The following is a 15,646-nucleotide window of genomic DNA, read 5'->3' as shown; positions in this document are numbered from 1 at the left end:
ACCCCATCTTGTCACACTCACCCCGCCCTGCCACACTCACCCCACCCTGTCACACTCACCCCGTCTTGTCACCTGCCACACTCACCCCATCTTGTCACACTCACCCCGCCCTGCCACACTCACCCCATTTTGTCACACTCACCGTGCCCTGCCACACTCACCCCGCCCGCTCCCCTACCTTGACACACTTACCTCCGTGTCACACTCGTCCCCTCCGCCTGCCCATCTCCTCTCATCCCCACACTCCTCTCTTCCCGTTCCTGCTCCCCATCACACCCCTCCTCCGCTCCTACTCCGCCTCGGGATCACTCCTGCCCCCCACTGCCCTGCTCCCGAGACCTGGCACAGCCCAAGGCCCAGCCAGGCCCGGGAAAGAGCTGCCTGTCACAGCAGGACGGGACGCCAGGGGCCCTCCCAGCTCCTCGCAGCACCCAACCCAGGGGCCGAGGGCTGAGGGGTTGTGGCCAACCTGCCTCCGGGCAGCCCGCGGTCCCGGCTGTGCCCTGGCCTGCTATGGGACGCATTAGCCTGGCACAGGATCGCCCCAGCCATGCCCCCCCCCCCCCCCCCCCAGACACGGCCTATGCTGGGCACTGGGCGGAGGCAGCCTTGGCTGGGGGAGATCCCGGGTTTAGCGCCGCTACCCATCAGTGTGGTGCTGGACACAGCAATGAACCCGGCCCCAGCAGGTTCCTATTGGCTCATTCATCTGGCTCCTGTTATTTTAGGGTTCCCTGCCCTGTCTCTGCCCGTCCGGACCGGCCTTGCACCGACCTGGGCCACACACCCACCCAGTCCATCCCTCTTGGTGTCTGGGCCTCGTCCGTTGCTCTGCCCCAAGCAGCCAAGCAAAGCTCATGAAAGTTCGTCTGGCCTGAGACTCCCTGGCCTGCTCCTAGTGCCCTTACTCTGTGGCTGGGGAAAAGTGATGGACTTGTTCTCTCACACAAGAACCAGAGAGCACCAAACGAAATGAAACGACCAGGCAGCACGTTTAAAAACACCAAAGGAAGTTTTTCTTCAGGCAGCGCACAGTCAACCTGTGGAACTCCTCGCCAGAGGGTGTGGTGAAGGCCAGGACTTTAACAGGTTTCAAAAACTGCTAGTGAGGATTCCCTGTTCTGTTCGCTCCCTGTGTTTACAGTTCCGATAGCACCTCAGTAGATGGAAAGGAAGAAGTCTGGGCTGTTAAAGATCATGCAGGAGTTAAACAAAGCTGTGTCCAGTTCTTTGCTACCCTTATTTGAATGATTCATTGTTGCAATTATCCCCGTCCATAAAAGCAGTTTCATTTGTGTGTAGTGCCCGAGCTCAGTCACTGGACTAGATTCAGACCAGTATCCTAGGGGTAAAAGGCCCATATCCCATTCCCCGACCAGTCCCCTAGAGGTAAAAATCCAGATATCCCACTTCTTTTCTCCCCTCCTCTTCCACATGGAGTCACAGTCTTTCTTAAAAGAGGCATTTATTAAAGAAAACAGCTGTAAATTGTAGGCACAAATAAACAGACTTCTACAGAGCTTGAATTCCAGCTTTGGCACCATTGTTTACCAGGGACGACATCCACTCTATCCCGATGTACAGCATACAGAGCCCTCCAGTGGATGGATAATGTAACTGCAAATACATATTAAGGAGGGCAAGGGGGTTCAGGAGGTAATACAGCTCCGAGCTGTACCCTCCCGCCAGAAAGGATGGGATATCTTTCCCACTCCCGGCCACAACACCTAAGGTAAGCGCGCAGAACCTCATCCCCGCGCAGCTCCAGTGGCTGGCTGTGCATGTGGGGAGGGGCAGCGCTGACTCCGACAGGGCACTGGGGAGCAGAGAGCCTTTGGCCTCCTCCCTCCCCCCCCCCCCCCCCGCCCTCCCTCCTGGCTCTTTCTATTCAGGCAGGGGGCCAGCAGGTCTCCCCACGCGCCCCAGACTTGCTTTAGCTGCCTGAGTCTTGCTAACCAACCGCAGGCAACTGAAAACAAGCCCGGCACGCGGAGGGGCCGGAGGGGGATGCGGTCCGAGGAGAGCCGGGCAGCTCCTGGGCCGGTGTCTGGGCCAGGCTGGGGTCCAGCTCCTGGAGAACCGGAGGAGCCGCCCCTGGCCGAGCTGTTCCTTCTTTCTTCCCCGCCACCGCCTGGCACATCGGGAGACGGCAAGGGCGAGGGGCCCCGGGCCAGCCGACCGCGGAGCAGCCCGCGCCCACAACTGCATCCCCAAGGCACGCGCGGGGAGCCCAACTCTCCCGGGCCCCGCGCCTGCGCCCAGTCAGGGCAAAGCGCAGCACCGTCTCTGCGGGGCGTGCGGGCCCGGGTGGGCAGCAAAGGGGAGAGGAGCCGGGGGGGGGGGGGGGTCCCGGGCAGAGATGAGCCGGGCGGATCTACTGCGCCCAGACTCGGGTCCCGCCCTCGGCCGCCTCCGGCGGGCTCCCCACAGACCGGGGCCTGGGGCTGCCGCAGGCACGAGGTGCGAAGGCTGGGCCGAGCTCCGGGGGAGGCGCAGCTGAGGTGGCGGGATGGGCCTGAGGGTATCGCAGGGCTCGGATGGTGCCGGGGGGCAGCCCGGGGCTGGATGGGGGGCGACGCGGGGGGTATTGGCAGAGCTGGGGGGTGTGGAGCCCGGGGCTGGATGTGGGGCGGCGCGGGGGGTATTGGCAGAGCTGGGGGGTGTGGAGCCCGGGGCTGGATGTGGGGCGGCGCGGGGGGTATTGGCAGAGCTGGGGGGGGGGGTGGAGCCCGGGGCTGGATGGGGGCGGCGCGGGGGGTATTGGCAGAGCTGGGGGGTGTGGAGCCCGGGGCTGGATGGGGGCGGCGCGGGGGGTATTGGCAGAGCTGGGGGGTGTGGAGCCCGGGGCTGGATGTGGGGCGGCGCGGGGGGTATTGGCAGAGCTGGGGGGGGGGGTGGAGCCCGGGACTGGATGGGGGGCGGCGCGGGGGGTATTGGCAGAGCTGGGGGGTGTGGAGCCCGGGGCTGGATGTGGGGCGGCGCGGGGGGTATTGGCAGAGCTGGGGGGGGGGTGGAGCCCGGGGCTGGATGGGGGCGGCGCGGGGGGTATTGGCAGAGCTGGGGGGGGGGGTGGAGCCCGGGACTGGATGGGGGGCGGCGCGGGGGGTATTGGCAGAGCTGGGGGGGGGGGTGGAGCCCGGGACTGGATGGGGGGCGGCGCGGGGGGTATTGGCAGAGCTGGGGGGTGTGGAGCCCGGGGCTGGATGTGGGGCGGCGCGGGGGGTATTGGCAGAGCTGGGGAGGGTGGAGCCCGGGGCTGGATGTGGGGCGGCGCGGGGGGTATTGGCAGAGCTGGGGGGGGTGGAGCCCGGGGTTGGATGGGGGCGGCGCAGGGGGTATTGGCAGAGCTGGGGAGGGTGGAGCCCGGGGCTGGATGTGGGGCGGCGCGGGGGGTATTGGCAGAGCTGGGGGGGGTGGAGCCCGGGGTTGGATGGGGGCGGCGCAGGGGGTATTGGCAGAGCTGGGGAGGGTGGAGCCCGGGGTTGGATGGGGGCGGCGCGGGGGGTATTGGCAGAGCTGGGGAGGGTGGAGCCCGGGGCTGGATGTGGGGCGGCGCGGGGGGTATTGGCAGAGCTGGGGGGGGTGGAGCCCGGGGTTGGATGGGGGCGGCGCAGGGGGTATTGGCAGAGCCGGGGGGTGTGGAGCCCGGGGCTGGATGGGGGCGGCGCGGGGAGTATTGGCAGAGCTGGGGGGGGGGGGTGGAGCCCGGGGCTGGATGGGGGCGGCGCGGGGGGTATTGGCAGAGCCGGGGGGTGTGGAGCCCGGGGCTGGGAAAGCAGCGGATGAAGATGGGGGTGGGGGTGATTCGGGCCGCGCCGCCCATAGCAGGCCAGTCCGTCCCTGTCCGGAGCAGGGAACCAGCGCCGGGAGAAAAGAAAAAAAGTTGATAGGTCATGTGGTGCCAGCTCCCGTCCCCCCCCCCCCAACCCCTCCACCCCACAGCTCCACACAACTCACAACCCCGCCCCCACCGTGAAGCTGGTGCCAGCCCCCCACCAGCACCGCCCCTCCACCCACAGCCCCCCACAATCCCCAGCCCCGCCCCCACCCTGCATCTGGTGCTCTCCCCCCCCCCCGCTCCCCTTCCCCCACACACAGCCCCGCCCCAGCAGGGAAGTTTCTGGCCTGAGCAGCAGGGTCAGGAGCCCAGCCGGCACCCAGAGAGTCCTCAGCCCTCCTCGCCCGGCTGAGCGTCCTGGGGCGCGTCCGAACCCGCTGCGCCCCGGGGAGCAGGGCGGGAGCCCAGCCGAGCCCGGCCAGAGGCACAAGGGAGCCGGAGGCTGACGTGTCCCTGGCCGGGCGCGGGCAGCTCAGGTGCGCTACCTGCCCGGGCAGGGTGGGCCGCGCCGGAATGTGTTTGTGGAAGGGGAGAGGCACTTCCTCCTAGGAGCCGTGGGGGCAGGGTGTGCGGGGCGTGGGGAGCCGGGCCCAGCCGGCAGCTGGGGGGGGGGGGCGTGGGGAGCCGGGCACAGCCGGCAGCTGGGAGAGGGGCTGGGGAGCCGGGCACAGCCGGCAGCTGATGGGGGCAGGAGGGGTGGGGGGCTGGCTCGGGGGGGGGGGGGTGTTTTCATCCAAGGGGGCAGGGAGCGAGGTGGGGAAGGGACAAAGGGTGTCACAGGCTAATTTTAGATCCCGGGATCTCCGGGCCATGGGATTGGGGGCAGCACTGGAACAGGGAGGCCCCGATCCTCACAGGCGCCCAACTCCCCTGGGAACCGGCAGGGTCTGGTTCCTGGCTAGCTCTGGGGCTCTGCGCCTAGCAAAGCCCTTCCCCTCCAGGGACTGGCCCTTCTCTGGCCTCCCTGCGCCGAGGGGCAGACGGAGGACCTGGCGCAGAGAGGCCGGGACCTTCCCCGGGCCGAAGCCGCGCCAGAGCCAGGGGGAAACCCAACGTGAGCTCACGGATCCCCGGAGCAGCGCCCGGGCTGTGTCCCAGCCCCCGACCTCCCCGCCCGGAGCCGCGCCCCCTCCTCTGCCCCGCCCGTGCCGCTGGGCCAGAGAGGGCAAGGGGCCCGCTGCGAGCCCTGACCGGAGTCGCGTGGGCAGACTCGGGGGGCACCGCCCGGGCACCTGGGGGGGGGGCAGGCGCCCCCCGGCCTCCCACGGGGCGTCTCCGCGATGAAAGGACCCCGAAGAAGATCCAGATGGGGGCCCCGATCCGGTCTTTCCCCGCTGGGCCTGACAGCTGGGGGCCCGCCCCTCTGCTACCGGGCGGGCCGGGGGAGGCGGAGCCCGGCCAGCCCGCGGCCGGATCCCAGTGCGGATGTGACAGCGTGGCCGGGACAGCCGGGCCTGGCGCGCAGAGCCGGACCAGGGCGCTCAGGCGCGGGCTGGGGGATGCCCCCGGACCCGTGTGTGGGGGAAGGGACCCTGCTCCGCCTGCTGGCCAGGGTCTGCCCGGGGAGCCGGGCTGCGCCCCGCACGAAATGTCCGGTAACCCGCCCCCCCCCCCGCCCCTAGAGTCCCAGGGAGGGACTGGCCCCACGATCACTCTTATCTGCCTCCAACTGCCCCCATTAACCCAACTGCCCCAATGAATCACCCCCAACTTTCCCAACTGCCTCCAATACCCCTAACTGCCCCAACTGTTTCCCATCCCCCAACTACCCCATCGCCCTTAACAGCCCCACATGCCTGCGTCACCCTTAACTGCCTCATAACCCTAACTGCCCCGTCACCCCAACTGCGCCCCACAAGTCACCCCCAAACTCACCCCAACTGGCCCATGAATAACCCCTAACTGCCCCCAACCAATCACCTCCAACTTCCCCCACTGGCCCCATTACCCCTAACTTCCCCAACTACACCATCACCCCTAACTGCCCCCAATGAATAACCCCTAAGTGCCTCCCAACTGCCCCCCTCCGTTCATATGGCCGTTAACTGCCTCTGTGCGGGTTATTCCCCCTCCATGCCACCCCGGGCACACTGCCCTGCCTCTCTCAGCCTGCCCAGCGCTGGTGCCAAGGGACAGGTGTGCCAGTGCCCGGGGCCCTTGGCCACCCCCACCCGCAGGCCGGTCCAGCTGCCCCGTCCATGCCAGGCAGGGCCCTGCTGCTGACCCCAGCCGGTGCTGTCACTGGATGCCGCAGGCAGGGGCTGTGTCCGGTGTCCATGGGGCACCGCCCCCGCGTGTCTCCACATCTCACGCGATTTGTTTTCCTTCAAGCTCCAGGCCCGGGAGTCAGGGGACCGTGGGGATCCTGGCTAGGAGACGTGAGGCCTCCCCTGCCGGGCTGCGGCGAAACGCCTGGGACTGTGAGTGAGCCCAGAGACACGGCCCGCCCGGCCGGTGGGAAATCCGCAGGCTGGCGACCGGCATTGGCTGGATCCTGTGGGCGCCCCGGCCCGCCCCACGTGTGCAAAGAAACTCCAGCCCCTGCCATGCTTTCTCTAGCCTCCCCCCTCGGGTCCACTGGCCTCGCTCTGCCCCTCCTCCGCCCGCTGCCCTGCCGCCTTCCCATCCACTTCTGTAGCCAGTGGCTTGCTTCAGCTGCGCTGCCCGGCTCTCCCCCCCAGGCCCCCCACCCATCCTCTAGCACCGGCCGCCTTTCTGCTGCAGCTCCCTGGACCCTGACTCCCCCTCCCCCTCCCCCTGGGCTGTGGACAGTCCCCTCCCTCTTCTGCTGTGACAGGCCTGGCCCGTGCGCAAGGCGCTGCGCAAACCCCGGCGCACGAGGACTTGTGCTGCGCTAAGAAATGACCATCCAGGCGAGTTCAGAGGCACCGCGTGTCCAGGTGGGAGGATCCCCTGACCCCCACCTTCCAGTGGCCACCCTCCTGTCAGCACCTCCCTCCTGCCTGCCCCTACCGGCCCCCCACAAGGGACAAGGACCCCAGCGGAGGGGCACCCGGCTGGCTGTGGGCAGTGTAGGACTCTCGCTTTTGCTGTTGCTGGTGAAATGATCCGGGCAGTCCCCCCTGCTGGCTGCGCTGAGAACGGCTCCACCATGTGTCAGACTCTATACTGCCAACAGCGAAGGGGATTCTCCGTTAGAGCAGGGGGTTTCTGGAGAAGGGGGGCTTTGTCGTGGCCGTGGTGACGTTTACTGGATGGAGCACAATGGTAACCCTGGGGGGCGAAGTGGCTGCCGAGCTGTGGCACTAATTGGCAATCAGGTCTGCGTGGGATGAAGACAAATTGGCGTGGGCGGGAGGGAAAGTGGAGGCGGATTGATTTGCGAGGGGAGCACTGAGGTCACGTGCCCCTCGTACATCCTGGGGGGTGGGGATCCGGTGACCGGAAGGATCACGGATGAACGCGGGTAGCAGCTGATTGCAGCTTCCGGCCCTTGCACATCACCGTGCGTGTGCCTCTGTGCAGCTGCCTGCGTGCGTGTGCAAAGCCAGTGCTCATTGCACGCTCAGTCGCACGAGGCGCCGAGGGCTGAAAATCACGCCCTGCTCTTAGGCCCTGGGCAAGGCGGGCGTGGCTGGCTGTGCCCTGGGTTCAGGTCAGCACGTACTCCAGGGTGACCCCTCTTTTCAGGGACTTTGGGCCCTGCCCCGGGACGGAAACGCAGCCCCTGGCCCAAGTCAGACTCGGCAATGCAATGGCCCCTGCAGGCCTGAAGCTCTAGAGAGGGGCGCAATTTCTGCCTCCTCCTCACTTTCCCTTTCTCCAGACACCCGCCCCCATCTCTAGGCTCCCTCCCCGCGAGCCCCAGCGCCAGGGACCAGTTGGGGTCCCGCGAGAGGAAGGGACAGCTCCTTTCGCTCCAGCCGCCTGCCCCGGCCCGAGTGTAGGCAGGCACTCTGTGGAGCCAGCAGGGGGCGCCCAGCAGTGTGTGTGGGGGGGAGGGGGGTCGCTGCCCCACGGCGCAGACAGAACGAGCGGCCGAGCCTGGTTGCGAGACGCCTTTATTCTCGAGCGGGCGCGGGGCTCTCGCCCGCCGGGCCCCAGGGCGGGCGAGCGGGCGCGGCAGGGCCCGGGGTGCTCAGTGCTGGACCCGGCGGATGGACTGGACCTGGTTGGTGTGGGCCTGCGTGCTGTACTCCGTGTACTTCTTAAACTCGCCGTTCTGCTTGTCCCGCTCCAGCACGTACTGGTAGCCGCGGTACCCCGGATACTGGTATGCCACCCACCTGCAGGGCACAGCACCACCACCGTCAGCCCCTGGCCCGGCGCGCTCTGGGACAGCCCCTCCGGAGCCGGTGGGGTCCCGCTGCAGGGCACCGGGATGCTCTCCCCACCCTCCTGGGGGATCCGGTTGGCTCCCTCCCTTCAGGTTTGACAGAAACATGCGCCCTCCCCTGAGCCTCTGTGGGCCTCCCCCGAATGCAGGGGCCCTTCCTCCCCCGAACGCTTGGCCTCTCCCCCACCCCCCTCCCAGTGCAAGCCTCAGCCAGAGCCTCACAGCACAGCTCAGAGATGGAGCCGGTGCACAGGGGCTGGAGTGGTGCACAGGGCCTAGTGAGCACAGAATGGGATGATGCACGGGGACTAGTATATAGGGACCAGGACAGTGCATAGGGACTAATGCATAGGGACCGGGATTGTGCACAGGGCCTACTAGTGCATAGGGGCTGGACTGGTGCACAGGGCCTAGTATATAGGGACAAGGATAGGGCATAGGGACCAGGATGGTGCACAAGGCCCAGTGCACAGGGACTGGACTAGTGCACAGGATGGTGCATGAGGACTCCACTGAGCTTTAGGGCCTGAGCCAGCTGGGAGCAATACGCCCTGGATGGCCAGTGGCCCTGGTGGAAGTTGGGAGGGCTGAGCCAGGCTCTGGCTGTCCCGGGTCACTCAGCCCATGGCGGGAGGCTGCTTGGAACATAAGACCCTGCCAAGGGCCTGCGGAGACATAGCCGGGGTCCATCTCGCCCAGGATCCCGTCTGCCGCCAGTGCCAGGTGCCCCAGAGGGGTGAACAGAGCAGGGAACCGTCTGTCACTTACGCTCCTGAGTTCACCTTGATAGAAGCCACCTCTTTGCTGCCCCAGCCCATGGCCTGCAGCGAGGGGAAGTCGTCGCTCAGCTCAAACTTGCGCCCCTGGAAGTTCTCCGCCTCGTAGAGGGTGACTTTGCTGTCGCTGTGGTTCTGTGCAGGGAAGAGGCCGGTCAGGACTGGGCCCTCACAGTGAGACGGGGGTCCCCACTCGCCCCCTCTTCTCTCTGCACCCAGCCCCTCTCCCCAGTGCTGCTCTGTGCAGGGCCCCTGCCGTTTGGATGAAGGGGCGCACCCCCCTCTGGGCCTGCTGCCCGCCTGGCACCCCTGTGGCAAGGCAGCCGTACCCCACTCAGTCAGCGGGGTGCCCTGGGGGAAGAGGGGAGGACTGATGCCCCAAGCACCTTCAGCTGGAACTCGCTGCCTTGGTGGGAGATGCGCTACACCGGCTCCCAGTGTGGGGACAAATGGTGCCAAGGGCTGCAGGGCTGGGCCAGGAACCAGCAAAGGGCGCCTGGCACTGAACAGACCCGGCACGAGCCAGCCTCTGCCCCAGCGATGGAGATGAGGAGGATGAAGCCGGGGGCTGAGATGCCCAGGGTCACACAGGGCAGGCTGGGACTCGAACCCACTTCCCCGGTCCCAGCCCAGGGCAGGGCCCACCAGGCCAGCCCTGCAAACCCCTTTCTTCTCCAGCGAACGCCTCTGGCCCTCGGGGCCTGCTCCTCCCACTCCTCTCCACCGGAGCCCACGGGCAGCGGGGGCCAGAGCTGCAGGGCGACCTGGCACGGGGCCCAGGCGGGAGGGCTGTGGCCAGGCTGCTCATGTCCCTGTCTCACTCTAGGGGATGTGAGGCACCCTATGAGCCAGGGGCGAGAGGGCCAAAACGGTCTCGGTGCCAACACACTCGCTGTCTCCACTCGGCTCGCGGAGCTTCCCGAGGCCTGCGAGCCGTGGGGGGATGCAGACAGCGTGGGCACAGAGCCGGGGCTGGTGCGTGGCCCGTGCCTGGGTGCCGCTGGCTGGCAGACCGGCAGGCACTAAGGGGTTAATCTTGAGGCCCCCGCACTAGATGTGGTGTGTCCCCCCCGCGTTCTCCCCCGCCGCGCAGCCCTGCCAGCGAGCAGTGATCTTATCGCAGCCCCTTTATTAAAGCCGGAGCATATCTGCCTGGCGGTTATTAAAACTGGGGCGGGACGCGGGGCCGGAGCCAGGGGACGTGCCAGCGTTTAAAGCCCCAGCGACGCTGCTGATGGAGCGATAGGGCCGCAGCCTGGTGGGGGAGAGCCGAGGCCCGGCTGGGAATGTCCGGCACGAAGGACAGAACAACCCCTAGGCCAGATGCCCCTTTGCCACCGGGCGCCGCCTGCCCGGATTTGTTCAGAATCACAAAATCCATCCGGTTTGTGAGAAGGGTCAGAGCTGGGGTTGTAACCTGCGCAGTGTACGACTGTCCGGAAAAGGCAGGGATGGAGTTACCATAGCTGTCTGTCTGTCTGCCTGTCCATCTATCTACCCCCACGCACCCTATCTGTCTGTCTGTCCATCTATCTATCCCCATGCACCCCATCTGTCTGCCTGTCCATCTATCTATCCCCATGCACCCCATCTGTCTGTCTGTCCATCTATCTACCCCCGCGTACCCCATCTGTCTGTCTGTCCATCTATCTATCCCCATGCACCCCATCTGTCTGCCTGTCCATCTATCTATCCCCATGCACCCCATCTGTCTGCCCGTCCATCTATCTACCCCCACGCACCCCATCTGTCTCCCTGTCCATCTATCTATCCCCACGCACCCTATCTGTCTGCCTGTCCATCTATCTACCCCCGCGCACCCCATCTGTCTGCCTGTCCATCTATCTATCCCCATGCACCCCATCTGTCTGCCCGTCCATCTATCTACCCCCACGCACCCCATCTGTCTCCCTGTCCATCTATCTATCCCCACGCACCCCATCTGTCTGCCTGTCCATCTATCTATCTCCATGCACCCCATCTGTCTGCCTGTCCATCTATCTATCCCCATGCACCCCTATCTGTCTGTCTGTCCATCTATCTATCTATCCCCACGCACCCTATCTGTCTGCCTGTCCATCTATCTACCCCCACGCACCCTATCTGTCTGCCTGTCCATCTATCTACCCCCACGCACCCCATCTGTCTGCCTGTCCCTCTGTCTACCCCCATGCACCCCATCTGTCTGTCTGTCCACCTATCTACCCCCATGCACCCCTAGCTACTTGTCTCTCTATCCCTCTGTCTACCCCCATGCACCCCATCTGTCTGTCTGTCCACCTATCTACCCCCATGCACTCCCTATCTGTCTGTCTGTCCCTTTATCTATCCCCATGCATCCCATCTGTTTATCTATCTACCCCCATGCACTTCTAGCTACCTCTGTCCATCTTATACCCCACCCCCCACCTGTCTACCTATCTATCTCCATACATGCCCATCTGTCTGTCTATCTCTTCTCACCCCCTATCACTCTGTCCCCACACATTTCCATCTATCTGTCCATCTGTCTATGCAATCTCATAGTCTCTCTTTTCCACCCCCTCCTCCATGCACCTCCTCTGTCCATCCCTGCTCAACACATCCGTGACGTGAGATTTCCACGTCTCCTTGGCCCTGGGCCAGCGAGGGAGGAGACGGGCCGGCCCGGGGCTGCGCGTGGAAGGCGAGGGCGACTCACGGCACACTTGATGGGCCGGAACGACAGCAGGTGCTCGGTTCGGTAGCCGCTGTTTCCGCTCCAGGCCTCCCAGCGGGGGTAGTCGCCCTTCTCCAGGATGAACTGCTGCCCCTGGTACTCCGGGTACTCAAAGCCCACCCAGCTGCAGGAAAGGGGCGGTGTCAGCAGCGTGTCTGCAGGATGCACCCTGGAAAGCAGGGCTGGTAAAGCCCCCGGGGCGGGGGGCAGGGCAGGACCCCAGCCTCTGCTGATGGGCTGCAGAATGGGCTGGAAATATCCCGTCGGAGCCTGCATGGCACCATCGCTACCGGCTGCTCCCAGCCTGGACATATCAGCTGCCCATTGCCCTCAGCATGGCCTGAGGGGAGCGAGTCCGTCTCTAGCCCTGTGCTGCCTCAGCCTTGCCCTCATTCTCCCCCTCTCACAGTGGGAGAAACCGAGTCACAGCACAGGGAAGTGATGTGACCAAGGACACCTGGCAAGTCTGTGGCAGAGGTGGGGACAGGATCCAGGCGTCCTGCCTGCCCAGTCTGTGCTGTGGCCCTGGGCTGGTGTTCTGGTTGTGCTGTGGAGCTGCCCCGCGTACAGCGGCCGCGCAGAAGGGAGCCGCGAAGGACGTGCCGAGCTGTGAAGCTGCCAGCACTGGGGGTCGCAGGCGGGTGGGGCCGGGGCCAGGGCACTTACGGGCCGTTCTCCACCTTGATGGAGCGGATCTTGCGGAAGCCACGCTCCATGATGCTGGGGCACTCCAGCAAGAACTCGCTGCGCTTGCCCTGGAAATTCTCCTCCTCCCAGACCGTCAGCTTGAACTGGCCCAGGGCCTCCATGGGTGGGCTGGTCATAGGGTAGTCTCCGGCTGCAGAGACAAGGCCCAGCTCAGCCACATCTGACCCCTGCCCTGGCCCACTTGGATGGGCTTGGCCCCTTCAGCCACACGGCTCCAGCCAAGGCAGGGCAGGGGTCTCGGCTGGGGCTCCACCTACCCCAGGAGTCTGCTCCCAGGAGGAACAGTGGTGCAGAGGGCTGGGATGGAGGAACTTTGGGGGTGGAGGGGAGCCCGGGGCTGGGCTGGCAGGGTCTAGGGTGGGGCGTGAGGGGCACTTGCAGGGTTGGGGGAGTTAGGGGATGAGGGTCAGGAGTGAGGGGCACCGGCAGAGCTGGGGGGAAGGGGCTGTGAGTCAGGAGGGAGGGGGACCGGCAGGGCTGGGGGGAGCCCAGGGAGGGGCTGGAAGGGGTGGGGTGGGGTGGGACGTGAGGGGCACTGACAGGGCTGGGGGGAGCCCAGGGAGGGGCTGGAAGGGGTGGGGTGGGGCGTGAGGGGCACTGGCAGGGCTGGGGGGAGCCCAGGGAGGGGCTGGAAGGGGTGGGGTGGGGTGGGACGTGAGGGGCACTGACAGGGCTGGGGGGAGCCCAGGGAGGGGCTGGAAGGGGTGGGGTGGGGCGTGAGGGGCACTGGCAGGGCTGGGGGGAGCCCAGGGAGGGGCTGGAAGAGGTGGGGTGGGGCGTGAGGGGCACTGGCAGAGCTGGGGGGAGCCCAGGGAGGGGCTGGAAGGGGTGGGGTGGGGCGTGAGGGGCACTGGCAGGGCTGGGGGGAGCCCAGGGAGGGGCTGGAAGAGGTGGGGTGGGGCGTGAGGGGCACTGGCAGGGCTGGGGGGAGCCCAGGGAGGGGCTGGAAGGGGTGGGGTGGGGCGTGAGGGGCACTGGCAGAGCTGGGGGGAGCCCAGGGAGGGGCTGGAAGGGGTGGGGTGAGGTGCGGTGGGGCGTGAGGGGCACGGGCAGGGCTGGGGGGAGCCCAGGGAGGGGCTGGAAGGGGTGGGGTGGGGCGTGAGGGGCACTGGCAGAGCTGGGGGGAGCCCAGGGAGGGGCTGGAAGGGGTGGGGTGAGGTGCGGTGGGGCGTGAGGGGCACGGGCAGGGCTGGGGGGAGCCCAGGGAGGGGCTGGAAGGGGTGGGGTGGGGCGTGAGGGGTACTGGCAGGGCTGGGGGGAGCCCAGGGAGGGGCTGGAAGGGGTGGGGTGGGGCGTGAGGGGCACTGGCAGGGCTGGGGGGAGCCCAGGGAGGGGCTGGAAGGGGTGGGGTGGGGCGTGAGGGGCACGGGCAGGGCTGGGGGGAGCCCAGGGAGGGGCTGGAAGGGGTGGGGTGGGGTGCGGTGGGGCGTGAGGGGCACTGGCAGGGCTGGGGGGAGCCCAGGGAGGGGCTGGAAGGGGTGGGGTGGGGTGCGGTGGGGCGTGAGGGGCACTGGCAGGGCTGGGGGTTGCAGATGGGGCGTGAGGAGCACTGGCAGGGCTGGGGGGAGCCCAGGGAGGGGCTGGAAGGGGTGGGGTGGGGCGTGAGGGGCACTGGCAGGGCTGGGGGGAGCCCAGGGAGGGGCTGGAAGGGGTGGGGTGGGGCGTGAGGGGCACTGGCAGGGCTGGGGGGAGCCCAGGGAGGGGCTGGAAGGGGTGGGGTGGGGTGCGGTGGGGCGTGAGGGGCACTGGCAGGGCTGGGGGTTGCAGATGGGGCGTGAGGAGCACTGCAGAGCTGTGCCAGAGACAGGCTGCGCTGGGCCCACCCATTTTCCAGTCATCTCTGCCCGGTGCTCTCAGCCCCTCCCATTTCAATCCATCCATTTCCTCAGCCAGCGGGGAAAGCAAGGCCCCTGCCTCCCAGCTGGGAGCGGGTCGGGGGGGGGGGCACAGTACCTGAGAACTTCATTCCAGCAAAGGGGAGACCTGCCCCACCCCCGCCAGCCCCGGCCCAGCCCCACCCCCTGACCCTCACCCCAGAGCCCACAGCGCCCAGCCCCATTCCCCCCATCCCACCAGCTGCAGTACAGCGGGGCCGGGCTGCTGTGGGCCCGCAGGGCCCTTCCCCGCATCCAGCAGGGCACACTGCAGCCTCTGGGGCTGAGTCAGAGCAGCCCCCGCCCCAGGGGGTCCTGTCCTGTCCCAGCGCCAAGGCAGGATTGTCCCCTCTCCAGGGCAGAGCCCAGCAAGGGGGCGTCCACCCCCCATCCAGGGAGGCTCCTGCTGCCCAAGGGTGGATCTGGAGGAGGCTGCGGCCGGGGGTGGGTGATGGCTCAATAAATTGATCCCCTGAAGGGCTGAGCTTCTGCCCCATAAAGCTGTGGGGCCCTCCATAGAAAAACGCCCTCCAGTCACCTCCCCACCCAGCCCCAAGGGGCTCCTCTTGCTCCCGCCCCGTGTCCCTGGCCTTCCGCTCTCTAGGCACTGCTGCAGCCCGTCCCCTCGGCTCCAGGGGCCCATCCTCCTGCAGCCCGTCCCCTCGGCTCCAGGGGCCCGTCCTCCTGCAGCCCGTCTGTGCCCAGGCCATGTTCCTCGGCAAAGGCAGGCGGGATCTCTGGCTGGGGGAGGCCAGGCTCGGTTGTGCAACGCTGGGTCCATAGTGCGGGAGCCCAACATGGCTGGGGACCTGCTGCAGAGACGTGACCCAGCATCTTCCCCGAGGGGCCCCGCCCTGGCTTCAGGCTGCCCCCCCAAGAGCCGCCCACACCGCCAGGCAGGCCTGGCATGGGCAGCTCCCAGCCCACCCTGGGGCAGCCCCACTGGGATGTCCTGGCTGCAGCTGGGTGATTTCCCAGCGTGGCTATTAGGGTGCATGGCAGCTGTGCCCTCACGGTGATCTGTCCCTCCAGCTCCCCTAATCCTGTGCTGAGGGGCAGCCAAGAACACGGGCAAGGCCCCCAAACCAGGCTCCACCCCCAGAATCCAAACGTGCCAGCTGTGCCACACACGCTGCCCCCCAGCACACCCCAGAGGGGCTGTGGGGGTGGCTGCCGGGGCCTGGTACTTACTTGGTCTGCAGGGCAAAAACGAGAGGGTGGCGCTGCGGGGCACCCAGGCCCTTTTATAGCCGGGCCGGCCAAGTGCAGCGTGTGCACATGTAGGCAGGGCTGAGTCAGCAGGCAGGGGTGCGGGCCAGGTGGGGGGCCGGCGGCCGGGCCGGCTGTCCATTCCACTCAGCCACTATGGGGAGATCAGCCGCCCAGGCCGCACAATGGAAAGTGCTGGGCCGCGGTCGCTCCGCCGCTCAGGGCCACAATAGGGAAAGTCCCTGA

The 15,646-nt window shown here is 67.0% G+C and overlaps 1 protein-coding gene across 2 annotated transcripts; it reads right to left on the bottom strand.

Annotated features, from left to right (window-relative positions):
• Window positions 1–7,823: 7,823 nt before the first annotated feature.
• CRYBA2 (crystallin beta A2) lies at window positions 7,824–15,405 on the bottom strand. Of its 2 annotated transcripts, none has more exons than XM_075932939.1 (5): window positions 15,383–15,405; window positions 12,276–12,447; window positions 11,592–11,733; window positions 8,904–9,046; window positions 7,824–8,085 (listed from the first exon to the last, which is right to left on the bottom strand). In XM_075932939.1, the coding sequence occupies exons 2-5, from the start codon at window positions 12,431–12,433 to the stop codon at window positions 7,938–7,940; spliced, it is 591 nt and encodes a 196-aa protein (XP_075789054.1). In that variant the 5' UTR covers window positions 12,434–12,447; window positions 15,383–15,405; the 3' UTR covers window positions 7,824–7,937. The 2 variants fall into 2 exon arrangements, with proteins under 2 accessions (XP_075789054.1, XP_075789055.1); XM_075932940.1 differs by having other exon boundaries at window positions 7,845–8,085; window positions 8,918–9,046.
• Between the last annotated feature and the right edge of the window lie 241 nt (window positions 15,406–15,646).

This window comes from Pelodiscus sinensis, chromosome 7 (genome assembly GCF_049634645.1).
Source record: "Pelodiscus sinensis isolate JC-2024 chromosome 7, ASM4963464v1, whole genome shotgun sequence".
NCBI classification, from domain to species: domain Eukaryota; kingdom Metazoa; phylum Chordata; order Testudines; family Trionychidae; genus Pelodiscus; species Pelodiscus sinensis.
The sequence above is the reverse complement of the archived record's forward strand: the minus strand, read 5'-3'. Positions and strand labels throughout refer to the sequence as shown.